The sequence below is a fragment of the Podarcis bocagei genome (assembly GCF_964188305.1).
Source record: "Podarcis bocagei genome assembly, chromosome: 13".
Classification (NCBI taxonomy): domain Eukaryota; kingdom Metazoa; phylum Chordata; class Lepidosauria; order Squamata; family Lacertidae; genus Podarcis; species Podarcis bocagei.
The window spans coordinates 17704488-17730743 of record NC_138138.1 but is presented as its reverse complement, the minus strand read 5'-3'; the positions used below and the strand labels follow the sequence as shown (position 1 = coordinate 17730743).

Genomic DNA, 26256 nt, shown 5'->3' with positions numbered 1-26256 from the left:
AAGCAGCCATCCCAGGAATGTGTGAATTGGCTTTACAATCTCACTATTTCACGTCTTGTTTTTACTCTTCTGTTTTCTTCCTGTTGATCTAGCTTCCCTTCCCTTTGCTTACATGCTTTTGTGATCTGTCTCATCCACCCCCCTTTAATTTGCCTGTTCTACCTCTATGTGATTATTAAACAATGTCACAAATACTTAATGCAACAATAAAGAAAATAACCCCACAGTAGTTCTTTCATATGAGCAGTGGCAGACTCGTTCATATGAAAAAGGCCAAGTGATCGAGCGACCCTTCTCCTGCTCTGATCAAATCTGCATTGCTTCATTCCCTACAATGAGCTCATAGTGACATTCCTGGATCTATCCCATTTTATCCTCCCTCTCCCGAGAATTCTGTGAGCCAAGCTTCAGCGAGAATGAAGGTGTGTACAGACCATAATTTAAAAGTAAACTCCAATATGGAAATACGCATACTGCAATTTGAGCACCTCTGCCGTACTCCCCATCCCCACCCGCCACCAGATAGATATTCTGGTTTTCAGCAGAAACTGGATTACACAGTGCAGATTGTGTCTGTCACAAAAGCAGCTCTTGCCACCACCCACACCTTTTGGAACAATTTTTCGACAGTAAAAAACAAACAAAAGCAAGTACAAAAATGTTGAACTTTGAAAAAAATCAAAGCACCAAAGATAGATTGAAATCTGGGAATGGTTGTGTGTGCCCTGTGAGGAGTGAAGGCAAGGGGAAGCAAAGCTCGAACCACCATAGCAGAAAGGTTTCACTCATTTGTGCTCAGTGACCTGCCTAAAACCATCCTTTAAGCTTCATGGCTAAGCAAAGGTTCTGGAAATAGAACAAACAGCTGTGAGCTTCACTTGGAGACACAGCCCTCTTGCCAAATGATGGCTGAAAGATCAAAATATCCAAGCAATATATGCCACCTATTTCATGATATTGGTTGTGGCCTTCTTTGTTTTCCCTCTGCATTCTTTTTTTAAAGCAATGGTTTTAACACAGAACTCCCTAATCCAAATCCAATAGTCTGTCCATTACACCATACTGGCACATAACTAAACTGCAGTGTTCATCCTATGGTTCGTATGAGAATATCCAGGTATTTCCCCCCACCCACCCCAAAAATTTTTTCTGGTTTTTCCTGCCAAAATGAAGGATCGTGTTGCAAATTGCACTATTCATGTTTCTGATAGAACCTCAGATATGTAGACTGCCTGGAAGACTGTATCTATGTAAATCATACAGAGAACTTGTTGGGGAGGCAATATATAAATGCAATAAATAAAAATTAAATAGCAAATAGCCAGACATCCTTGAGGTATCAAGATGAAACTTTACGATTGCCCAGGTGTATTCAGTATCCAAAGCAGGTCATGGAATATAATTCTATTTTTTATTTACCAATCTTATTGTTTGACATTTTTTCAAATAAAGTGTGGTAGTATTGTATTTCTTAATAAAATGGAGCTGAATTTCACTCATGTTCAAACTGTTCTTTCTTCAAACTGTTCATTCACACACATCCCATCCCATCTTATAGAAACAAGCCTGGTAAAAAGACCAATGTTGTTATCCACTGAATTTTAGGTAAACACACATACCAGAAATCAATAAGACTGGCTATTAATAAAAGCAGCAGCTCAGCTGAAAACTTATTTATTCAAAAGTTCTTTCAGTGCAACTTATTGCCAAGAAAGCAGTCTCAGAATTGTAGCCCAGGTCATACTCCATAACTTTAAATGAGCTTTAGCCAAGACTAACTCTTCCTAGATTATGTCCATGGCGCATTAACTGTTACAAATAGTGAACAATTTCACTGCATAAAATGTACACAATTCACTGTTTACTTGATCTTTTTGTTAACAGTACAAAAGAATGAGAAGCCAGCAGCCCAATATTGCTTTGAGGGCATATCCAGATAGTCTATTTGAATATTTGCTCCAATCGGTTTCTACAAAGTTTGTGGGGTGCTTAGACAATGCAAGCTGTTCATTTAGTATTCATTCTGATTCATTTGTCAGGTGGTTAGAGGGTGTTGCAAACATTATCCCACACTTTCCAAGTCACCTTTAACTGCAGAACCTGAATTTGCTGATATGTGATTGTATTCAGCTCAAAAATACCGACAGTCCAGGAGAATCCTGAGATTTACAGAGGTCACCTTGATTCTAGAACAAGCACTCGATGCACGATGCTTTCTTTTCCCCTCCCACTACAGCTGCTGCCTCCTCCAGCTACTGCTGGGAATGAAAGCATTCTGTAGATAAATGTCTCAGAAACAGGGCAAGATTGCCTGTTCCAAGAAAGGAAGGGTTAACAAACTCATTGTTTTCCCCCCAACAAGAAAGTATGTCTGAGATGGATGTTCCAAGCTTCTAAACTTGGGCCTTATAGCTTGAGCAAGCAGTCCTTGTGATTCTATACAGACAAGCTAGAAATTCTTATCGTCTAGTGTTCATTTTGTTATTCTAAGTTCATGGAGGATAACCGCTCCTTCTACCCCTTCTCAAAGTGATCAGGAATTTTCTTCTGTTGGCGATTTTTGAAGACAATTTATTATTTTGGGCGTTTTTCTTCCATCATTATATATAAATATATTGATGTTCTTCTCTTTATACAATGTGATGAAAGGATAATCCAGTGACTCAAGCTATATCTCCCACTCAAAGTCCAAAACAAAAACTATATCCAAAAGAGTTTCTGGATTCAGATGTAACAAAGGACACATAGCCAAATGTTTAAATATAGATTTCCAAAGGATACCTGCCATAAAATGCAAGGTAATTATATGATGCAGGTGCCCATATTTTCATAGAACAAAAAATAGAGAGGATTTGCTCATTTGCTATTTCCTCTTTATTAAGCACTCCTTGCTGTTCAGTTCAGGCCTCAACACAATGATGTAGCATTTAGGGAAAAAGATGGAGCCCAGTAAGCCAGCACTGGAGGCCAAGATGGAGAAGATCTCCACAGCCACCATGTATTTCCCCTTGGTGCTCAGGTAGACTGGAACAAAGGAGATCCAAACACTACAAAACAGGAACATGCTGAAGGTGATGAATTTGGCCTCATTGAAGCTCTCAGGCAGTTTCCTGGCAAAAAAGGCCACAACAAAGCTGATAATGGCCAACAAGCCCATGTAGCCCAAGACACAGTAAAACAGGGCAACTGACCCTTCATTGCAGCCTAGAATAATTTCCCTCATCGCAGAGTGCATGTCAGAATCAGGGAATGGGGGAGAGGTTCCTAACCACACAATGCAAATGGCAGCTTGGATAAGCAAACAAGAAATCACAATGACGCTTCCAAGTCTTTTCCCCACCCACTTCCTCATTCTGGATCCTGGTTTGGTGGCCACAAAGGCCAGAACCACCGTGATCGTTTTGGCCAGAACACAAGAAACGGTCACTGTGAAAACAAGGCCAAAAGCCATTTGTCGGAGCAGGCAGCTCACTCTTTCTGGAGGGCTGAGGAAGATCAATGGGCAGAGGAAGCAGAGCAGGAGGAAAGTGAGGAGAGTGTAGGTGAGGTCCCGATTGTTTGCTCTGACAATGGGTGTGTCCTGATGTTTAATGAAGATGACTAGGATCACCACAGTGAGGAGAGAGAGAGAAAGAGCAAACAATGCTAAGCTCATCCCCAGAGGCTCTTTAAAAGACAGGAAGCTGATGGTCTTTGGAATGCATTGTGATTGGTCTCTGCGTGGATAGTGGTCCTTTGGGCATGCAACACAGTCAACCATGTCTGGAAAGAAAGTAATGTATTATTATTTCAGATGTGTTGGAGAGTGACTACTAAGCTGCTAGTATGGTACTCTTAAGGTTAAATTAGAAATATCACAGATATCTCCTTTTTTCACATTACAAGAAATGAGATTCTGACTAAACACCGGAAAGAACCTTTCGACGGGAAGAACTTAAGTAATGCATAACAAACATTTTCCTTTTAGGACAGTGTCCATTATGGGGGCTGTCTATAAAGAGGGATGGAGGAGAAATTTGATTTTGTTGCTATTTGAATGGGAAAGTTATCTAAATTGCACTTCTTGAACCAACACATGAACCAAAGTACAGTACAGTGGTACCTCGGGTTACATACACTTCAGGTTACATACGCTTCAGGTTACAGTCTCTGCTAACCCCAAAATAGTACCTTGGGTTAAGAACTTTGCTTCAGGATGAGAACAGAAATTGTGCTCCGGTGGCGCGGCAGCAGCAGGAGGCCCCATTAGCTAAAGTGGTGCTTCAGGTTCTGAAGAGTTTCAGGTTAAGTACGGACTCCGGAACGAATTAAGTACTTAACCCGAGGTACCACTGTATAGTTACCCTGCAAAATGTGTAATTCTCTAAAAATTTGTGATATATTCTCCAAACAAACAATAAATACAAAAATGTACCTAGTACTAATTATTTATTAATTTTCTCCACAACTTCTAATATAACTTATGTTTGAAAAGTATTTATCTTGTGTCTCTTACCCTTCTGAGATGAAATCTTGCCTTGAGGACAAGGAACACAATCATAGCAGCAGAATGGCTCCCCCTCCTTCTTTTTCTTGCTGGTACCAGGAGGGCAATTTGGGTTACACACAGAAAGGGGTGGAAACTGCCCATTTAATGAAACACATAAACAGTTTGGCACACAGAAATTAGCAGCACTTTTGGCTTCCTATTCCTTCCAGCTAGAAGCAGGAAGACACTAAGTTACTTATTCTGCTCTAATGCCAAAACTGAGCCCCCTTTTGGCATTCAGAAGGAATGCATGAGGGCTCAAGGTGGGAAGTGGATTGGGGGCTCATCCTCACCAGCTCTGCCCCCATTATGTATCTCCATACATACTGTAATACATGCTCCACTCCCAATTCTCCAGTCATAGGACATGTAAAAACTCATGGTTCTTGGAGAGGACTGAGGTGCAGTGCCAAGGATGATCTACAAGTGTAAGAGTGGTCTTGTGTTCATTCATGTTCAGCTTGTGGGTTACCAGCAGGCACCTGGTTGGCCATACATAGGTAAAGGGACCCCTGACCATTAGGTCCAGTTGTGGCCGACTGGGGTTGTGGCGCTCATCTCGCTTTATTGGCCGAGGGAGCCGGCGTACAGCTTCCGGGTCATGTTGCTTGCATGACTAAGCCACTTCTGGCTAACCAGAGCAGCCCATGGAAACGCCGGAGCGGTACCTATTTATCTACTTGCACTTTGACGTGCTTTCGAACTGCTAGGTTGGCAGGAGCAGGGACTGAGCAATGGGAGCTCACCCCGTTGTGGGAATTTGAACCGGCAACCTTCTGATCGGCAAGTCCTAGGCTCTGTGGTTTAACCCACAGCGCCACCCAAGTCCCCTGGCCATACATAGTGCAATACAATAACCACCTGAGAGAATAGGAATGTTTTTACATGGTACCTAAAGATATGTAGAGAAGGTGCCAAGCGAGTCTTCTTGGGGGACAGCTGATTTTATTTATTCCTTTGCCCTTATTTATTGTTTTGAGTTTTCCACAATCTAAGAAGCCCCTTTCCTCATTCTATGGTTGGTGACACAGGGCAGCTACCCACAAACCTACATGGCCCCTGCTTCCTTCCCACCTGAGCAACAAGGACTCTCCTCCCTGAAAGAGAGGGGAGTGGTTGTGGCCGGGAGCCCGAGCACCGCCCCTAGCAGGGGGCGTTGCCCCCTGCCTCCACCTCACCTGGCTGGCGCCCACGCCCCTCTAGAGGCATCCAACCAGGTGCCTCGGAGGGGGCGTGTCCAGCAGCCTTTTGCTGCGGCACCAGCCTCTCCCCGGCCTCATTCTTCGCCATCGTCTCGTCGCGAGTCACCCACCCTCCACTCCCTTAGAGTTAGGGCTTAGGTTATTGGCCTTGCTATGGACCTTAGGTTGGTCGCCCTGGTTGTCTAGGGGGCCTGGTAGGAGTTTTTCCATTTGGCATTAGGCTTTTTGGTTTTTTTGCCTACCTCGTAGCAATCGTCACAACTTTTGTGGTATTGGTGGGTAGGTTAGGCATTGGATTAATGTGTTGTGGTGTGTCGAAGGGCTAGGTGTGGCCATCGCCTATGCCTTCAATTTTTGGGTATTCCGTTAAAGGAATCTGGCGGTCGTGTGTTCTGTCCGATGCCTGCTTGGCGGGAGGCCATAGCACGACCCTCGGTGACATCAGGGGGGAGTCTATAGTTGGATTAGCATCAACAGGCTCCACCTACTGGTGAATAAACCCACTTGTTTTGAGATCCAATGCCTAAGCCAATACCTTTTTACTGCTGTAATCAATAAAGTTGTGGCCTTTCCATGCCCATTAACCTTATATCATGTGTCCTTGTGTATTCATTTCGCATTGCGGGGGTCGGGTCCTCGGACCACAAACACCTTATTCTTGACAAAAGGCTCATGTAAAAACCTGGGATAGAGAAAGCCCCAGCCCAACAGCCATGTTTATGCCATATGCAGATGCTGGACAAGATGGGCCATTGGCCTGACTCCACAAGTTCATCTTACTTTCTTAGGTATTGCAAAGGGAAATGTTTTGAATCAGGCTGGAAAGCCAGGGATGAGCTGAACTGATGATCTCCAAGTGCAATAATGCTCTGTTTTCCTGTATCTCATGTATGTTGGAATTATGCCCCACCTGGTGAAAGCTTCTGTGACACACCATACGGTTGTCATCAATGGAAATTTGCTGGCCTGGGGCAGATTCCACACCCACCCTTCCAACCTTGACCCTCACGAAGGAGTTGTTTGGAAAAGTGACCATGTTGGTAATATCAAAGCCAGCTTCTACTTCCCTTCTCTCACTGAAAGATACCGTTTCTCCAGCAGAGTTGTTAAAGGAGACAATCCTAAGGAAGGGATGGAGCTGCATTGGAAGAAAAAATAGTAACTATGAAGTCATGTAAATGCCTTTCCTTGCTGGCACTCAGGATGTCTCCAGACTGTCAGTACACATAGATATGCAAAAGTAAGCTATCCCTGATAAATGGTTAGTAAGTGGAGAATTTGCCTAGTGCGCTGACAATTTCGATTGTTTCCTATGGAGAAAATCTCAATGCTTTCCGGAACAAAAAGAAATGAGGGAAAAAATCCATGGCTTTTAGGACACACTGCTTGGATATCTGCCGCTGTTGCAAGAGGGCAACCAGCCTCATATGCTCAGCATGAAGGGGTTAATACCATGGAGTAAGCTGTCCTGCCAGGCTCCCTCACTTTGGGAAGAAATGGGCAACAAATCCTGTTTTCTACTCAGCCTAAGTGTGAATTCTCTGCTCCCTCCAGTCACATGGATTTAATCTGCCTCTCTTGTTTCAGACAACAATGGAATATGAAACTAGTGTTTTCTATACCAATTGTTTAGGAACTATTACCATTTTGTAATCAAGTTATGTTTTACTCCCTGTGCAGATTTTTTCTGACTGCTATATGGAAAAGCACATGAATGCTACCTTTGAAGAATTTTGTAAGTAAACTATATTATAACCTTCAGTGGGATTCACTGGAAAGAGCACATACTATATTTCTGTGCTTTGATCGGTGCATGTTTTCTCATGTTAAATCTCTATGGTTTCCTTACCGAAAACTTGGGTTTTGGCTTCCTGGGATTTCCAACAAGAATGACATACCTTAATGATTTCAGCTAAGATACAAAAAACAGCTTTAAAGAAATTCACTAAGTCCTCTTCATTACTTGTTTGTTTTTTGCTGGTCAGGGACAACCTCTGTGGGTGCTGTGCTTGCTCTTCCCTAGATTTTTCCTCAGCTGCAGAACATGCCTTGCCGACTCTCCCCTTTTCTGATCAGGAGGCCCATGTAGAGCTTGTCTGAGGCATGGGGCAGCTGGGATGCACATGGTGTTCTTGTCATTATATCGTAATTTCAGCAAGCCCTGGCAGGGCCCCGTGACCAGTTTAGCTTTTTGATGAACAGGGCAAGTGTACCAGCCGCTCCACTCTCTGATGGACCTGTCTTTCAGTATAGGATCGGATCTTCCGATTAACTTGTATGCAGAGAGGCTGCTTGTGACGGAGCAGAACAGTGCTAGAGTGGATCATCCTGCACTGACAATTTCTCTGCAAAGATAGCTGCTCACAAAAACACAGCGCCCTGCAGGATTGGATCCTCCTGCTTAACAACTGTAAGCGGGATCCTCTGATCTGACACTGTGCTGCTCCTTCATGAGCAACTTCTCTGCAAACAAGGGGGAGAATCTGATCCTACACAAAGTGCTCAAACATTTTTAGTGTACTGATTTATACATCATTGCCCATGTCAAATAAAATGTATCTCATGAAAGAAATTACCTGCCAAGGCTGCAGCTTCTGAAGCTCCTGCACCCCTCCTTCCGTCACTCCCCTGTATTTGGTCCTGGACAAGAACATGGCATGTAGAGCATGTGCTGTGGCATAAACAGCATTATAGAGACTGTAGCTGTGGCCAGTTATGCTCATCTCAAAGCCAGATGAAGGGAGATCTTCCAGCTTCTCCTCTCCAGTGCAGGTTCCACTGGCCTGCTCCTCTGTGTTGGGGTTTGGAAATAAACAGAGAAATGCTTGTTCCCAGAACTGCTTGACAAAGCCATTTCCATTCACTTCAAAAGGATTTTGTGCCTGGAGAAAAGCTTTGAATCCTTGCACCATATTTGAATGAACTGCAAAGGAGAGGGAACCATGGAAGACTTGCATATCCCAGCTCATTTGATAGGTCAGTGCTGTGAAATCCACCTGGGCTGTCAGTATCCACACCTTGCCCACAGATGTCTTGGTCACATTTTCCAATTCACCGAGTGTTACCATTTCTTTCAAGTCAGTCATAGATATTGTTTCTCCATAGAAAACAACAACTTTGGCTTTACTTTCCATCATAGCTTGATAAATTTGGATTGAGTAGGACTGCAGATCATAATACTCTGCCAAATATGTGATTTTTGGGGTTTTCTTCAAGAAGGCCAAGCAAATGCCTTTCTGGGAGAGCAGAGGTTTCAGGGTCTCAATAAATCTCTCTCCACTGTCATTATCCACAGCGAGCAGCCCAACCCACGTCCAACCAAAGTGCAGCAGTAACTCAACGATCCCAGTGTATTGATGGGCTTCATTGGGCACCATCTTGTAGAAGGAGGTAGATTGGCTTTGACCAGCATCCTCTGAGGCAAAAGAGCCATAAGTGAGCTAAAAGGAAATAAAGGGGCATAATCCATAAATTGATTGGGCATGCGTTTCCTGACTAATTATAAGGTGAGTTGAGACAGTTGCCCCAGGAAAGAAGGCACTGGAAAACTGGGAGGGTGGCAGATCTTTTCTGCATGGAAAATCTTTTCTGCATACCCTCTTTCCCTCTCCTCTCCCCACCCCATTTTTCCTTCTCCAGTTCCTTCTCTTTGTTTCCGTGCAGTCCTGCTTTCCTCTCCCACCTACTCCCTTTCCCTTTCCAGTTTGTTCTCCTTGTTTTCCTGCACTGCTACTTTCCTGCACCCTAGTTTCACCACAGCATTTCACCTTCTCATTTCATGGTGTCTTAATTTCCCTTCCCTACCTTTGTCAAACCCCTAACCCACAGAGTCCCACTCAAGGGCCACAATGTGTGGGGCAGTTTCAAAGAATCCTAGAATTGTAGAGTTGGAAGGAAAACAAGGGTCATCTAGTTGAACCCACAGAAATGCAGGAGTTGGTTGAACAACGCGGCATCAAGCAAATGTTATGCCACACTATAGGGGCCAAAGCCTTGGGCCTGAGGTCCCTTGGACTCCCCAATAAAACATTTGAGGGGGCTGCCCTCCCCTCCCACAGGTGATGGGCATTACCATTCAAATGGTGTGTGCGCACTGTGTCATTTTGCAGGAGGGGTCTTGCCTGCCCCCATATTTTTTCAAGTTGGCATCACTGGGGGGGGGGGGGGGCTTGCTCACAAAACCTCCAGATCACCTTTAACTGCATAACCTGAATTTGCTGGTATGTGACTGAATCTTATTCAAACATAGTAACAGCCTGGAAGCATCCTGAGATGAATTCTAGCTCAGGCACTTAGTGCATAGTGCTGTCTCTCCCTCCCACCCACCCTACTATGACTGCTACCCCCTCCTGCTACTGCTACTTCTGTGAATTAAAGCATCCCACAGCTAAATGCCTCAGATGAACACAGGAAGTTGCCTACTGCTGTGTCAGACCATTGATCCATCTAGCTCGCCACTGATTATGTGGAGTGGTAGGAGACCTAATCAAAGATGCCACGGACTGACCTTCTACATTCACTGCAGGTGCTCTACTAATCCTTCCAGTAGTGTGATGACTTGCCAGAATAAACAGGAGCAGAAGCTCACCACAAGATTCTGGATTGCAATCTGGGTTTCCTTCTAATATTTTCAGGTATGCACCCCAATTCACAGTGGGTTGCAGAAAGGTTCTACCAGACATTCTGCTGCCACTGAATCTTACTTCAATGCAACAAATAGGATCACATCATCCACTGCGTTTGAGACACCAGACTAACTAGAGGAGTCAGGGGAGGCATGTAGCACACACTGCTCAGACATCCAGCAGAGAGAAAAGGCTTAAGAAAGGGGATGAGGAATGCCTACCTATAGCAAGCATGTTTAAATGTTGCTGAAGGGTCAATACTATATGACAGGTGAAGGCACGTTTTATCACATGTGGTGGAACTGTAAAATAATCAAAAGTTATTGGGAAATGATTTATAATGAAAAGAAAAAAATGTTTAAGACAACCTTTGTTAAAAGACCAGAAGCGTTTTTGTTAGGCATTACAGGCCAAGACTTGCCAAAAGAGTGGAAGAAATTATTTATGTATGCTACAGCAGTGGCTAGGATGCTACTAGCCCAAAGATGGAAAGATGACAAGATACTAATGGAAGAAGAATGGCAACAAAAACTGATGGAATATGCTGAAATGGTGAAGCTAACTGGGAAACTAAGAGACAAGGAGAATAGACACTTTAAAAAGGACTGGGAACCATTTATGTTGTATTTACAGAAACATTGTAAAGAAGTGGACTCACTAGCAGGGTTTGAGTAAACACATGCAACTAGGAAAACAAGCATAAAAACGAAGACGTAATAATGGGAAAATAGCAAAGTGTAAGATGTACCGTATTTTTCGCCCTATAGGACGCACCAGCCCATAGGACACACCTAATTTTTTTGGGGGGGGGAATAAAGGGGGGAATTATTTCCCCCCCCAGGCACGGGGCTGGGGCGGGGGAAGCCTGAGCTTCCCCCGACCCCAACCCCCAGAACATGCAGCTCTCCACAAGCGTAGGAGCCCAGCACCGGGCTCTCAAGGTTTGCGGAGAGCTGCGCGAAGCTAAGCCTGGGTGCGCTGCGCCTCCGCGCTGTCCCCCGAGCTTGCGGGACTGGCGGCAGGGAGAAGCGGGCTTCTCCCCACCGCCAGCCTCCAAAACACATCGGGAGAGAGTGGGATGGCGTGCTGCGCCTCCCTGCTGTCCCCCGAGCTTGTGGGGCTGGCGGCAGGGAGAAGCGGGCTTCTCCCCACCACCAGCCTCCAAACCACGTTGGGAGACAGTGGGATGGCGCGCTGCGCCTCCCCGCTGTTCCCCGAGCTTGCGGGGCTGGCGGCAGGGAGAAGCACGCGTCTCCCTGCCGCCAGCCTCCAAACCACATCGGGAGACAGCAGGATGGCGCCCTGTGCCTCCCCGCTGTCCCCCGAGCTTGCGGGGCTGCTGGTGGCAGGGAGAAGCACGCTTCTCCCCTCAGCCTCCAAACCAGGTCGGGGGACAGCGGAATGGCGGCGTTCTGCCTCCCCGCTGTCCCCCGAGCTTGTGGGGCTGGCGGTGGGGCTCTCCTGAAGCCTGGAGAGTGAGAGGGGTCGGTGCGAAAGCCTGCATTCACCCCATAGGACGCACACACATTTCCCCTTCGTTTTTGGAGGGGGGAAAGTGCGTCCTATAGGGCGAAAAATATAGCAGCTGGAAAAAACATGGTACAAAACGATAAGAATATAACAATATTTAATTAAAAGATTACAAAATCAAGGTAGAAGAAGAAAGGCAGGATAAGGAAATATTTAAAGAACCAGAAGAAGAAATTGAGGGAAGTCATGGGAGAAGGGTGGGGGAGATGGGAATCCATACGTTCCTTGTTGTAGCATTGATTATTGTGTTGAATATAAAATTGCAAAACTTATTAAAAATGATATATGAGGGGGCGGGGAATACTATCTGACAGCTTTATGCTAAACATATTATTTAATTGTGTGAGGCACACTGGAAACACTTTTTGTGGAGGGCAGGATCACTCTCCTTTGTCAGTCACAACTATTTTTTACTATACAAAACCTTTCTGGATAGAAAAGATCATGGTGAATGAGTGAGAAGTCTCCAGTGGGAGATCTTACCTGGGGGATCTTGTAGATGCTCAAGATGCTTGCCATTAGGAGGGAGGTTTCAAAGTCAAGTCCTCCAATAACTGCCACCTGAAGTTTCTGAGTGTCACACTTGTAGTTGGGTACAAGTGTGGATGGGAGGTTCAGAGTAGCCGCGTAGGTCATCCTTTCATTGAAGTAACTGTCATAGATGTGGAATCCCAATGTAATATTAGGTAAGATCTTGGGGTTCTCATTGAGCTCCTTGACAGCAAACACCAAGGCCAGGATATGCTGGTAGTTCTTTGGCAACACACTGCACAGAGAATTTTATGCTGTATCATTGTATGCAATTGTATCAAATGTGTGCTATACATTTTTTAAGGGCCACATGATGATTCTTCGGCACGTCAGTGCAAATTGTGTCCTAATATACAAATATCTGTAAAACAAGTTCTGTTAAAAGAATGCATTGTATTCCACTTGTATAACACTTTCACTAATAGATGCATTTTGGGGTCATTTTACCCCAGGATATGCATTTTTGTATACATTGTTTGGCTGGAGAAGTACACTAAAATTTGGAGAAGGGTGAATTTCAAATGATGGCTCTCTTTTGATTTCAACATCTTTTTAGAGCATGAGAAATCTGGTAGGTTCCCATTTAAATGTGAACTGATTTGAATCCCCCCCCCCTTCTCTAATAAGGAAATACAGTGGTACCTCGGGTTATGTACGCTTCAGGTTACATACGCTTCAGGTTACAGACTCTGCTAACCGAGAAATAGTACCTCAGGTTAAGAACTTTGCTTCAGGATGAGAACAGAAATCGTGCTCCGGCGACGCAGCAGCAGCAGGAGGCCCCATTAGCTAAAGTGGTGCTTCAGGTTAAGAACAGTTTCAGGTTAAGGACGGACCTCCCGAACGAATTAAGTACTTAACCTGAGGTACCACTGTACATATATTTACTTACGGGTCCTACATGTACCTGAACGAGATTCAAGTGATGCTGTTGCTGACACCATCCTCTGACCAGACTCCCTAAACCTCCACTCCTGCCCAATTCACTCACAGATTGGTTAAACAACTGCTAGATACAAATTGCCACTTAAGCCTCCAGTTGTATTTCTGGCTGGTTGGACAGTTGAATTGGTTTAAGAAATCTGCTTCCTAACCTGAAATTTCCACCAACTCATTTGTTCTGATGCTCACCTCAAAATATTATCAGCACACTGAGGATAAATAGCCTTATCTGTTTACTTTCACCTCAGCTTTCTCTGGTCTTTGCCACATGTACCTTCTCACAACTGACAGTTAACCGCCATTTCCTCACTGATCAGAACCTTCATTTGTTGCCCGGGCCAATTGGAGTGAATGTAACTGAACCAGGCCCTGTCTACAAATATTAGATGCAATTGTCTCTTTCCCCCCTTCTTCTCTTCCCCTCTCACCATGAAGCCATCACCAAATAGCCCTACACCACTTTAAGAGCACAAGGCCTCAAACTTTGACAGTCACACCCGGATATCAACAGAGGCCATGCAGAAAGCATACTTAGGGTCAGAGGCGTAGGAAGGTCAGGTGGTACCTGGTGCAGAAAATTTCTTGTCACCACCCTCCCACACATTGATTTTTTTAAAAAAAAATGGCCTGCAAAAATAGTTTTACGTTATTTCATATTTTCTTACAAAGGAATGTGGATTATGGGCCTCTGATAACAAGGAGGCGACTGTGGACAGATACTTAAATCTACAGGATGGATTGTGTTTTGGCTCCACTGAACTGAAATTTCAGCCTTCACTTCATATGAAAATGGCCAAGGAAACAGTTATTTACGTGTAGGAGCGTCAAGATATTAACTGATATGCATGAAATTTCAGATATAGCTATATAATTCCTAGTGTAGTAAGATAAGACCTTTGGAGCAGGCATCTTTTTTTAAAAAAAGTTTTTTTTATGAACCATCCAAGTAGGGCAGTTATTGTTCCTTTTTGACACCTTCCTCCGTGATGGAACCTGGGGTAACCCACCCCCCTGCCCCCCTTCCTACACCCCTGCTTAGGGTTGCTGCCTAACAAAGCGTAGATTTAGGGTCTCCACCTCCCCCTTTCCAAGCCAACTCTTCAGCTTTGCAACAATTTCCCCATCCACCCCCACCTCTGCCTGGAAGTAAATCCAGTGAAATCAGTGGAACTTGTTTCTGAGTAAGCCTGGTCAGAGCTGGGGGATGTTTTTGTGACATCTGATTACGTGTCATATAAAGTCTTTACAAGGTATTAAGAAGTTGACTGGTCATTAGCCTTTCCTTGAAGTCTTCTTTGTCAGAAGCAGTAAGGAGGTGAGAAGCAAGTCCGCCAAGAATAAGATCACCAGGTTGGTAGTATTCATGTGGAATTCTGGACCAATCATGGATGGTGCAACGTGTATGTTTGCACACCAGATGTGGCAAATGAAAGAGAAGGGGCACAACAAACAGCAACATACTGAGGCAAATATTCTTCCTGGTCACACACCCTCAGTTCCATCTAGAAAATAAACCTTAGCTTCAGAACCACTCTCAGTACAATATTCTGCTTGACCAATTCACAGATTAAAATCCTTTGTTGCAACCTGACAAAGAGAAAAGCAGAAATCCTTCCTCTGCCCTCTCCCTTACCTAGATTGGCAGGAAGGGGTTTTTTATACCTATATTTAGACTTTGGCTGGCATTCTCTGGAAATCTATTGAGACATTATCCAAGGGATAATGACAAGAGTGGTAATTACAGATGAGATAATAACTAGGGCTCTTCACATCAGGTACATCAAACAGATGGCACGAAAACCTGCTCGTAATGTTCCGTTCTGTCCATCTTTGGGCCAACAAAAGTACATGTTGTATTAACCAATGAGAAAGAACATAAGAGTGGGTCTGTTATTAATGCTGACCAGTGGGATAATTTATCAGACCTCCTAAAATTTCCCACTCAAACATCTGGTCATTAATTTACTGAGAATCCTACAAAGACAGGCAAAAGAATGTTGAAAGGGACTGAGTTTTGCAGGTGGTTTGTGTCGGTGACAAAGAAGAATAGGTATTAAATGAGAATTCTCTAGATGCCAGGATCCAGGTTTGGGGCAAGTAAATACTCTTTGATGAGAGAATCCCAGCAGAGATTTTAAATCACAAAATATCCATTAAAGTAAACATGGAAGTATAGGCTTTTAAATCTGTAAAACAAGACCTTCTTCCTTTGCTGGGACTTCTTCTTTCCATTTTTGGGCGAGTAACATTCTTGCCGCTGTAATCCCATACATGAATAAGTTCTGTCCCAAAAGAAAAGCTTCTGTTTTTGTTTTTTTGTTTTACAAATGTTATTTTAAACATCCTTTTCAATACTTTATATATCATTTCCCAGTAAGACCCCCCCACATATGTTAAAAAGTACCTTCCTTCTCTTTACATTTCCAACACTTATTTGATTTAGAATTATACATTTTTGCCAATTTACTCAATGTTAGATACCATAAATATATCATTTTCATATAATTTTCACTTAGACCGTAACATGCTGTAAATTTTATATCCATATTCCACAATCATTCCCATGCTTCCATATCTAGATTATGAACAATATCTATTGCCCAATGTATCATTGAGGATTTTACTTGTTCATACTCTGTTTCAAGGTCTAATAATATCTTATACATTTTAGACCACACATTGCCGGGGTGTCAAAGTTACTTAAAGGCCCTCTGGGTCACTATAATGCCTCCCACTGCTTTAAATAGGTAGTGAGAATAAACAAAATATGCACTAACTCTCCAGGAAACCTCAAACTTTCACAACTGATTAAGCATGGGTCTGAATGCCTGCAGCTTCCTTAGCTAGCAAAAAACAGATAAAACATCTCTGCCAGCTCCTTAGTTTTTCAAATACACCATAAGGTCAAAAAAGCATTGGGAATCCCTTTGTCAGAGAGACCACAGAGGATTTTTAAAGGAATTGCACATAGGAATTATAACAGATAAGATACAACATAGTTATACAATGTAGAAAAAGAGAGATGAATTTGCCCATATTCTGGTGGAACAAATAAACAGAGATGATAGGTTAATTTGTTATTTCTTCTTTATTAACTTTTCCTTGCAGTTCAAATCAGGCCTTAACACAATGATGTAGCATTTGGGAGCAAAGATGGAGCCCAGTAAGCCAGCACTAGAGGCCAAGATGGAGAAGATCTCCACAGCCAACATGTATTTCCCCTTGGTGCTCAGGTACACTGGAACAAAGGAGATCCAAACACTACAAAACAACAACATGCTGAAGGTGATGAATTTGGCCTCATTGAAGCTCTCAGGCAGTTTCCTGGCAAAAAAGGCCACAACAAAGCTGAGAATGGCCAAAAAGCCCATGTAGCCCAGGACACAGTAAAACAGGGCAACTGACCCTTCATTGCAGCCTAGAATGATTTCCCTCATCGCAGAGTGAATGTCAAAATCAGGGAATGGGGGAGAGGTTCCTAACCACAAAGTGCAAATGCCTGCTTGGATAAGGCAACAAGAAATCACAATGGCGTTTGCCAGTCTTTTCCCCACCCACTTCCTCATTCTGGATCCTGGTTTGGTGGCCACAAAGGCCAGAACCACCGTGATCGTTTTGGCCAGAACACAAGAAATGGTCACTGTGAAAACAAGGCCAAAAGCCATTTGTCGGAGCAGGCAGCTGACTCTTTCTGGAGGGCTGAGGAAGATCAATGGGCAGAGGAAGCAGAGCAGGAGGAAAGTGAGGAGAGTGTAGGTGAGGTCCCGATTGTTTGCTCTGACAATGGGTGTGTCCTGATGTTTAATAAAGATGACTAGGACCACCACTGTGAGGAGAGAGAGAGAAAGAGCAAACAATGCTAAGCTCATCCCCAGAGGATCTTTAAAAGACAGGAAGCTGGTGGTCTTTGGAATGCAATGCGATTGGTCTCTGTGTGGATAGTGATCTTCAGGGCACCAAACACAGTCATCCATATCTGGAGAGAAAATAATATATTCAGATTTCAGATGTTCTGGATAGCTACTACAAATGTTACCAGCGTGAAACTCTTGAGGTTAAAATAGAAATATCACAGGTGTCTCCTTCATACATTTGAAAAGTACCATCTATATATTGTGTCCCCTACCTTTCTGGGATGAAATCTTGCCTTGAGGACATGGAGCACAATCATAGCAGCAGAATGGCTCCCCCTCCTTCTTCTCCTTCCTGGAACCAGGAGGGCAATTTGAGTTACATAGCGAAAGGGGTGGAACCTGCCCATTTAAATAAGCACATAAACTTTTTAGCACACAGAAATTAGTATTATTTCCCCCCACCCCAACTCGAAATAGGAAGACACTAAAATACTTATTCCAAACTCAGAGCCAAACTACTCATTTTTCTATTCATGCTTTACAAAAAGTGTACTCAACCTGACAAATCTGGGGAACGAATATCTCAAAAGGAGCGTGATTTGTTGGAATGTATTGTTAAAGATATTCTCTTTTCCTATCTCTCAATGTTAAAGAGATTCTCTTTTCCTATCTCTCATGGATGTAGGAATTATGCCTCACCTGGTGAAAGCTCTGGTGCCACGCCATTCTGTTGTCATCAATGGAAATTAGCTGCCCTGGGACAGCCTCCCCACCCAGTCTTCCAACCTTGACTCTCATGAAGGAGTTATTTGGAAAAGTGACAATGTTGGTAATATCAAAGCCAGATTCTACTTCCCTGCTCTCACTGAAAGATACCGTTTCTCCAGCAGAGTTGTTAAAGGAGACACTCCTAAGGAAGGGATGGAGCTGCATTGGAAGAAAAATAGGAACTATGAAGTAATGCATATGTCTCTCCTTACTGACACTCAGGATGCCTTCAGCGTTCAGTACTGGCAGGGACTGCTATGCAAACAGAATCCATTCATTGGAATTGGTTCGTAAGCCGAGCATTCACAGAGAGAGCCATGATTTCCTTTCTCTCCTGTAGGGAAAATCCTAATGCGTTCCCAACCAAGAAGAAATGAGAGAAAAATCCATGGCTTTCAGTTCCCACTGCCTGGATATTTCCCACCCCACGGAAGAGAATCGTAGGGTAACCGGCCTCATATAACCATCATGCAGACATCTAATCAACGCGTGAAGGGGGTTAATGCCATGGAGTGAGCTGTCCTACCAGGCTTCGTCCATGTCACTTTCCTTCACTTTAGGAGGAAATGGGCAACAAAGCCTTTTGGCTCTGGGGAAACTCAGCCTGCAAGTGAATTCTATGCTTACGTTAAGTGGAGGATCCTAGTCTACACTCAGTACTTGAATATTTTCAGTGTACTCTTCAACATTTCACTGCCCATGTCAAATAACTTGTATGTTATAATAGGCATTACCTGCCAAGGCTGCAATTTATGAAGCTCCTGCATCCCTCCTTCCACCGCTGCCCTGTATTTGGTCCTGGACAGGAACATGGCATGTAGAGCATGTGCTGTGGCATAAACAGCATTATAGATGCTATAGCTGTGGCTTGTTATGCTCATCTCAAAGCCAGATGAAGGGAGATTTTCCAGCCTCTCCTCTCCAGTGCAGGTTCCACTGGCCTGCTCCTCTGTATTGGGGCTTGGAAATAAACAGAGAAATACCTGCGCCCAGAACTGCTTGACAAAGCCATTTCCATTTTCCTCAAAAGGATTCTGTACCTGAAGAAAGGCTTTGAATCCTTTTACCACATTTGAATGAACTGCAAAGGAGAGGGAACCATGAAAGACTTTCATATCCCAACTCATTTGGTAGGTCAATGTTGTGAAATCCTCCTGTGCTGTCAGAATCCACACCTTGCCCACAGATGTTTTGTTGATATTTTCCATTTCACCTAGCGCTAGCATTGTTCGCAAGCGAACCATGGACGTTGTTCCTCCATAGAAAACAACAACCTTGGCTTCACTTTCCATAATAACATGATAGATTTGGATCAAGTGGGAATACAAGACATAATACTCAGTCAAATGTGTCATTTTCAGGGTTGTCTCTGAGAAGGCCAAGCAAATGCCTTTCTGGGAGAGCAGAGTTTTCAGTGTCTGAATAAATCTCTCTCCACTATCATTAACTCCAGCGAGCAGCCCAACCCACGCCCAACCAAAGTGTAGAAGTAACTCAACAATCCCAGTGTACTGATTGGCTTCATTGGGCACCATCCTATAGAAGGAAGTAGATTGGCTTTGACCAGGATCTTCTGGAGCAAAGGAACCATAAGTGAGCTAAAAGGAATAAAGAGGCATAATTCATAAATGTTGAAGAAGGACTGTATGTGTATTCAAGGCCTACCCATCATACAGATGAGATGAGCCAGTTGCCTCAGGAAGGAGACTCCAGAAAGTTGGGAGGGTGGCCGATTTGGCCTCCAAGGAGTGCTGCCCTGCTTTGCTCTCCTTTCTTCTCATCTTCTGTCTCCAGTTCATTCTCCTTGCTTTCCTGTGCTGCTGCTGTCCTCCTCCCTAATTTTCCTTCTCCATTTCATCCCCTTTGTTTCATCACAACATTTCACCTCTTCATTTTATGAAGTCCTACCTTCCCTTCCTTTCCAAACCTCTATTGTACCACAGATGCACAGAATCACACACAAATGCCAGAACGTGTGCACAGCTGCCTCCTGTGTCAGCCAGTGTGGTGTAGTGGTTAAGAGCAGTAGAGTCATAATCTTGTGAACCGGGTTCATGTCTCCGCTCTTCCACATTCAGCTGCTGGGTGACCTTGGGCTAGTCACACTTCTCTGAAGTCTCTCAGCCCCACTCACCTCACAGTGTGTTTGTCGTGGGGAGGAAGGGAAAGGAGAATGTTAGCCACTTTGAGACTCCTTCGGGTAGTGATAAAGCGGGATATCAAATCCAAACTATTCTTCTTGTTCTTTCTGACAGGCAGGCTTTCAGATTTGCAAAAGACCACCTTAAGTCTCCAGTCAGTAAGCCATAGCCAAGTTGGAAGAGATGTCAATTTGCAGAATGGAATGTGGAGGTTTTTTTTTTTTTTTTGAGGAGCTGGAGTAATGAAGCGAGGTGAGATGAGCTGTCTCCCACAAACACAGTACCTTCTCAGTCAGCAGGGTGGAAAACAGGACTGGGATGGGGGTGGTGTTTCCCGAGCCCCAATAAGTTACAGCCTTATATAACTTGCATGTTTAGCTCTAGTTAATGCATGAGGGTGTAAAGGCCATAGAGTGGCAAGCTGCTGTTGCCAATCTTGTGTAGGTCATGCCTCCTTCACCTCCGGTGAAAGAGGGGACCTTTCTGCCAACACATGAGCCAAAGTGCAATGTTTGTTGGCCAATCCAGACCATTCTCTGCATGCCTCAGTAGAAGCTCTGTACAGGACCATTTCCAAACATAAGGAGAAAGTCACCTATTGAAGATCCTATTACTGACTTTTTTAAGCTCTAATTTGTCTGAACCTCATATATCTAGAGGGTCACCTTCTCCCATACCATCCACACCTCTTGGTTTATTGGGCGAGGCCAGGTCACACCTGATACATTCTGCTGCCTGAGATAGAAACCAACTGTTCCTGCCATTGAATCCTCCTTCAATATACCAATAGGACCGTATCATCTACTGCACTGGGACACCAGACTAGTTAGAGAAGTCAGGGGAGGCGCTGCTCAGACCTAGAGCAGAGAGAAAAGGCAAGTGTGCTTAAGAAGGGGAAATAGGACTGCCCACCTAGAGCAGACATCTTTAATTGCAAAGCCCACAGGAAACACATTTTGTGAAGAGCAGGACCACCCTCCTTTTTAGTCACAATTCTACAAAACGTTTTTGGATAGAAAAGATCATGGTGATTGAGTGTGAAGAGTCCAAGGCAGTATCTTACCTGGGGAATCTTGTAGATGCTCAATATGTCTGCCATGTAGAGGGAGGTATCAAAGTCCAGTCCCCCAATAACTGCCACCAGGTGTTTCTGGGTGTCGCACTTGTAGTTGGGTATAAGTGTGGAGGGAAGGTTCAGAGCAGCCCGATAGGTCATCCTTTCATTGAAGTAACTGTCATAGATGTGGAATCCAAAGGTGAGATTTGGTAAGATCTTGGGGTTCTCATTGATCTCCTTGACAGCAAATATCAAGGCCAGAATATGCTGGTAGTTCTTTGGCACAACACTGCAATGAGAATTTTATGCTATATATTTGAAATATATGCTATGCATTTAAAAAAAGGGGGGGAGGCTTGACAATTCTTCAAGATTTTAGTTGAAATTTTGTCCTTTTATATATGGAAAGGAGTTTCCCCTGAAGGAATACACTGTATCCCACTTTTATACTTGTAGCTCACTTTTATTAATACAGTGGTACCTCAAGTTACAGACGCTTAACTGCCATTTCTTGGCTGATCAGAACCTTCAGCCAGTTAGTCTGTTGTTGCCCAGGCCAATTGGAATGAATGGACCTGATCCAGTCCCTGTCTATAAATGAAATTCCCTCTCTTCCCCTGCCACCAGTCCTCTATTATCGAACAAGCCTGCACAATAGTTACACTACCAGGCTACAGACATTGACAGTCACACAGAGACATCAACAGAAGCCATAAAATATTTTGAAATATTTTGAAACCACAAAGCTGATTAATAATAATAATATATTTCACAAGATAAAAATAAAGTGTAGGGGCTGCCCTTTGGACTTAGACATATACAAATCGGTTATTTACAGGTACTGATCTGATCCCACAAAAAAGCTGTATTGAAATGCAGAGAAGCAGATAGCCAGGCTTAATGGAGTTATTTTCATCATATTCAAACCTGTGACACATTTTAAACTGGGAGGGTCATATAAGACTAGCCTGACTTGGATGAGAACATCTGAATGAGAATTTCACCTCAAAGGAGAGGTGAGCTTTTAAGACCATTCACCCTAAACTTTCAGAGATGAAGTTCAATATTCAGAACAGAGAAGGGCTTTCCATCTTAAAGTAGGTAAGTTTAAGTTGTGGCTCCTCTTGTGAAACTCTTCTTGGAAGAAATTTGGTGGGATGTGGGGAGGAGAGAACACATGAATGAAAGACTCTCTCATCTCACTGACGACACATTCAGATCTCCATTTCCCTCCTCCCAAGCCAACTCTTCAGCTTTGAAATGGGTTCCCCACCCACCTAACACCTCTGCCTGGAAGGAAATCCCTCTAAAATCATTGGAACAGGCTTCTCTGTAAGCCTGGTTAGCGCTGGGGAATGTTTCTGTACCACCTGATTACTTGATACATGAAGTATTTACAAGGTATTAAGAAGTTGATGGGTAGTTAGCCTTTCTTTGAAGTCTGCTTTGTCAAAAGAGGTAAAGAGGTGAGAAGCAAGTCCGCCAATAATAAGATCACCAGGTTGGTAGTATTCATGTGGAATTCTGGACAGATCATGGATGGTGCAATGTGTATGTTTGCACACCATATGTGGCAGATGAAAAAGAATGGGCACAACAAACAGCAACATACTGAGGCAAATATTCTTTCTCATCTGACACCCTCATTTCCATCTGGAAAATGAACCTTAGGTTCAGAACCGCACTCAGTACAATAGCAATTCCCTACCAATTCACAGATTAAATCCTATTTTACACCTCATAAAAGAGAAAAGCAGAAATCCTCCCTCTTCCTCTTCCCTCTCCCCTGCTTAGAATGGCAGGAAGGGGTTTTATGTCCATGTTGAGACTCTGGCTAATATTGTCTGGAAATCTATTGAGACATTATTCAAGGGAGACTTAGTCATGGCGAGATTAATAATTACAGCTGTGATGATAACTAGGTCTCTCTACATCAAAAACAACAAAATGACCAGAAAAAACACCAGCACATGCTTCTGTTATTTCATCAAAAGTGGTTTCTGTTTGTTTATGGGACAACAAAAGAGCATGCAAAAATAACTACAAGGAGGAAGAAAAGAACAGTGGTCCAGTCTGCTATCAGTGCTGTAAAGCTTCATCTGTTCATTAATTTACTGACAATCATAATAAGATTGAAAAATTGTGAAAGGGATTGAGTTATGACAGATGATTTGTGTTGGTAGGAAGGAAAATTAAGTATAAAAAAGGAGAATCCCCTGGATGCCAAGATCCAGGTTTGGGGCAAGTACTCTTTGGTGAGAGAACCCCAACAGATATTTTTAATCACAAAATATTCAGCAAAGTAAAGCATGGAAATATAGGTTGTTAGATCTTAAAAATATACCCCCATGAGTTCCAAAACTTCCCTCTCACCTTACTGTTGAACAGGACCACACATCTGGTAAGTGAAAAACTGGCTTACTTACAAACGCTTCAAAGGTCAGGTTCATGTGTTTCTCCATACATCAGTCAGAAAACACAGGCAGTAACACTTGGCTTAGTTACACTGGTGAAAGCTCCAAATTATTGGTAAAGGAGCCCAAGAGAGCCATGAGTTCTGAGCTTGTAGCAACCAGCTAAGACCTTAAATGTTGTGCTTCTTGGGTAGACTGATAGAGAGCAGTAGGCCGTGTATGTCGGTATAAAGCCTGCTGGCTGGGCCTATGATTCTAAAGATTGGTAATTAGGGTGAGGTAAGCTAGCTTTTGCTATTTTGGGGCTCTGCTCAAATTCCAAGAGTGTCTTGGTATCTTCCTTAAATGTAATTCTAAGTTAAAATGGTTCTGTTTGGTGCTGCAATCTCTCAATAACGTATTTGCTTCTATTTCCTGCTTTCACTTCTTATTGTAGGATTTCATCTGAATGTGGTATGTAGGGCTGCTGTCAGGGTTGGTTTTCTGAAAGGGCCCAGCTAATCTTCCCAGACAACATAACCCTCAACATTGTTGTTGTTGCTTAGTCATTTAGTCGTGTCCGATTCTTCATGATGCCATGGACCAGAGCACGCCAGGCACTTCTGTCTTCCACTGCCTCCCGCAGTTTGGTCAAACTCATGCTAGTAGCTTCGAGAACGTTATCCAACCATCTCGTCCTCTGTCGTCCCCTTCTCCTTGTGCCCTCCATCTTTCCCAACATCAGGGTCTTTTCCAGGGAGTCTTCTCTTCTCATGAGGTGGCCAAAGTATTGGAGCCTCAGCTTCAGGATCTATCCTTCCAGTGAGCACTCAGGGCTGATTTCCTTAAGAATGGATCGGTTTGATATTCTTGCAGTCCATGGGACTCTCAAGAGTCTCCTCCAGCACCATAATTCAAAAGCATCAATTCTTCGGCGATCAGCCTTCTTTATGGTCCAGCTCTCACTTCCATACATCACGACTGGGAAAACTATAGCTTTTAATATACGGACCTTTGTTGGCAAGGTGATTTCTCTACTTTTTAAGATGCTGTCTAGGTTTGTCATTGCTTTTCTCCCAAGAAGCAGGCGTCTTTTAATTTCGTACCTGCTGTCACCCTGAAAGGTATAACCCATCTCTTTTACTTGTTTGCCCATGGAGGACCATAGGCTAGGCCCCCATGGTCAAACTAGATCTAGAAAACCCCACTCCTTCCTGATATGCTAGCATCTCTCACGTCTCCTTTACATGTCCTGCAGCATTGGGAAATTAACCCTGAGAAGGTGTTCAGAAACCACACATTCTTTGCAAGTGCTGTGAGAGTGTCTGGAGGCAGTTGTAGGATGGATTGCAGCTAACAGATTGAGGTTGAATCCTGACAAGACAGAAGAACTGTCTCTGGGGGACAGGAGGTGGGTGGGTGTGGAACACTCCCTGGTCCAGAATGAGGTAACTTTGCCCTGAAGGACCAGATGCGCAGCTTGCGAGTCATTTTGGACTCACAGCTGTCCATGGAAGCACAGGTCAATTCTGTGTCCTGGGCAGCTGTCTACCAGCTCCATCTGGTACACAGGCTGAGACCCTATCTGCCCGTGGACTGTCTTGCCAGAGTGGTGCATGCTCTGGTTATCTCCTGCTTGGACTAGTGCAATGTGCTCTGTGTGGGGCTACCTTTGAAAGTGACCCGGAAACTACAACTAATCCAGAATGCGGCGGCTAGACTGGTGACTGGGAGTGGCCACTGAGACCGCATAACACCCATCCTGAAAGACCTACATTGGCTCCCAGTATGTTTCCGGGCACAATTCAAAGTGTTGGTGCTGACCTTTAAAGCCTTAAATGGCGTAGGCCCAATATACCTGAAGGAGCATCTCCACCCCTATCGTTCAGCCCAGACACTGAGGTCCAGCACTAAGGGCCTTCTGGCGGTTCCTTCACTGTGAGAAGTCAAGTTACAGGGAACCAGGCAGAGGGCCTTCTTGGTAGTGGCGCCCGCCCTGTAGAATCTCCTCCCATCAGATGTGAAATAAATAAACAACTCTCAGACTTTTAGAAGACATCTGAAGGCAGCCCTGTTTAGAGACGCTTTTAATATTTGATGAATCATTATATTTTAATATTGTGCTGGAAGCTGCCCAGAATGGCTGGGGGGAAACAACCAGATGAGTGGGATATAAATAATAAATTATTATTATATTATTATTATAAGTAGAAGCAGCTATTTGTGCTCCTACTAGAAAAGCACTTCAGATATGGAAACATATAGAAATGCCCAAACAAATGTGAGTATGTGAAACAAAGAACTATTTGGAGGGGTGGTATATAGATAAAGAAAAAACGATTAGCAAATACAAAAAAAGAATGGTTAATTAACGTATTTGAGATATCAAGATGTAAAAGAGAATTAACTTTACAATTGCCCAGATGTATTCAGTATTCATAGTGGGTCATGGAATAAAATTGTCTTTTTATTTACCAATCTTTTGTTTCAACATTATTCAAAGAATGTGTGATAATATTATATTTTCTAATTAAAAGGATTTTTATTGCACTCATGTTCAAAACACTTTTTCTCCAAAATATTCATTCAGAACTAATCAGTCCCATCTTCTGAACCAAAGTCCATTAGCAATACCACCCTTGTTATAAGTAAGAACAATGAGGCCAGAGGAACATCACCCAGCTA

At 43.6% G+C, this 26256-nt stretch overlaps 2 protein-coding genes across 6 annotated transcripts in view; both read right to left on the bottom strand.

Moving 5' to 3' along the window:
• The window catches only part of LOC308571141 (vomeronasal type-2 receptor 26-like), a 31274-nt gene extending 8426 nt beyond the window's left edge, over positions 1 to 22848 (bottom strand). Inside the window, exons 1-3 of one of the 2 annotated variants that reach the window (XM_081166570.1) lie at positions 22577 to 22848; positions 21185 to 21467; positions 18715 to 19578 (exon numbers count right to left, since the gene is read on the bottom strand). In XM_081166570.1, the coding sequence (XP_081022696.1) occupies positions 18715 to 19578; positions 21185 to 21467; positions 22577 to 22812 (1383 nt within the window). In that variant the 5' untranslated portion in view covers positions 22813 to 22848. Of the gene's footprint in view, positions 1 to 18714; positions 19579 to 20310; positions 20979 to 21184; positions 21468 to 22576 lie in introns of those variants that run through there. The other variant, XM_081166571.1, reaches the window with a different exon arrangement.
• Positions 990 to 19967, bottom strand: LOC308571028 (vomeronasal type-2 receptor 26-like). 4 transcript variants are annotated; one of them, XM_081166265.1, is made up of 7 exons: positions 19646 to 19967; positions 17485 to 17560; positions 12369 to 12651; positions 8307 to 9170; positions 6641 to 6868; positions 4496 to 4622; positions 990 to 3762 (listed from the first exon to the last, which is right to left on the bottom strand). In XM_081166265.1, exons 2-7 carry the CDS (start codon positions 17514 to 17516, stop codon positions 2864 to 2866), a joined length of 2433 nt encoding a protein of 810 aa, XP_081022391.1. In that variant the 5' UTR covers positions 17517 to 17560; positions 19646 to 19967; the 3' UTR covers positions 990 to 2863. The 4 variants fall into 4 exon arrangements, with proteins under 4 accessions (XP_081022391.1, XP_081022389.1, XP_081022390.1 ...); XM_081166263.1 differs by lacking the exon at positions 19646 to 19967 and adding an exon at positions 17912 to 17989 and having other exon boundaries at positions 17485 to 17611; XM_081166264.1 differs by lacking the exon at positions 19646 to 19967 and adding an exon at positions 17912 to 17989 and having other exon boundaries at positions 17485 to 17564.
• Positions 22849 to 26256: the final 3408 nt, after the last annotated feature.

What these genes read in the sequence shown, in the direction of transcription:
- LOC308571028 (XM_081166265.1), bottom strand. Translation starts at nt 17,516, where the DNA reads ATGTCCTCAAGGCAAGATTTCATCCCAGAAAG. An exon ending in AGAAGCTGCAGCCTTGGCAG is followed by an intron (nt 6,869 to 8,306) that starts GTAATTTCTTTC and finishes CTTCCAATGCAG; the next exon opens with CTCCATCCCTTCCTTAGGAT. An exon ending in CAAGATTTCATCTCAGAAGG is followed by an intron (nt 3,763 to 4,495) that starts GTAAGAGACACA and finishes CTTTCTTTCCAG; the next exon opens with ACATGGTTGACTGTGTTGCA.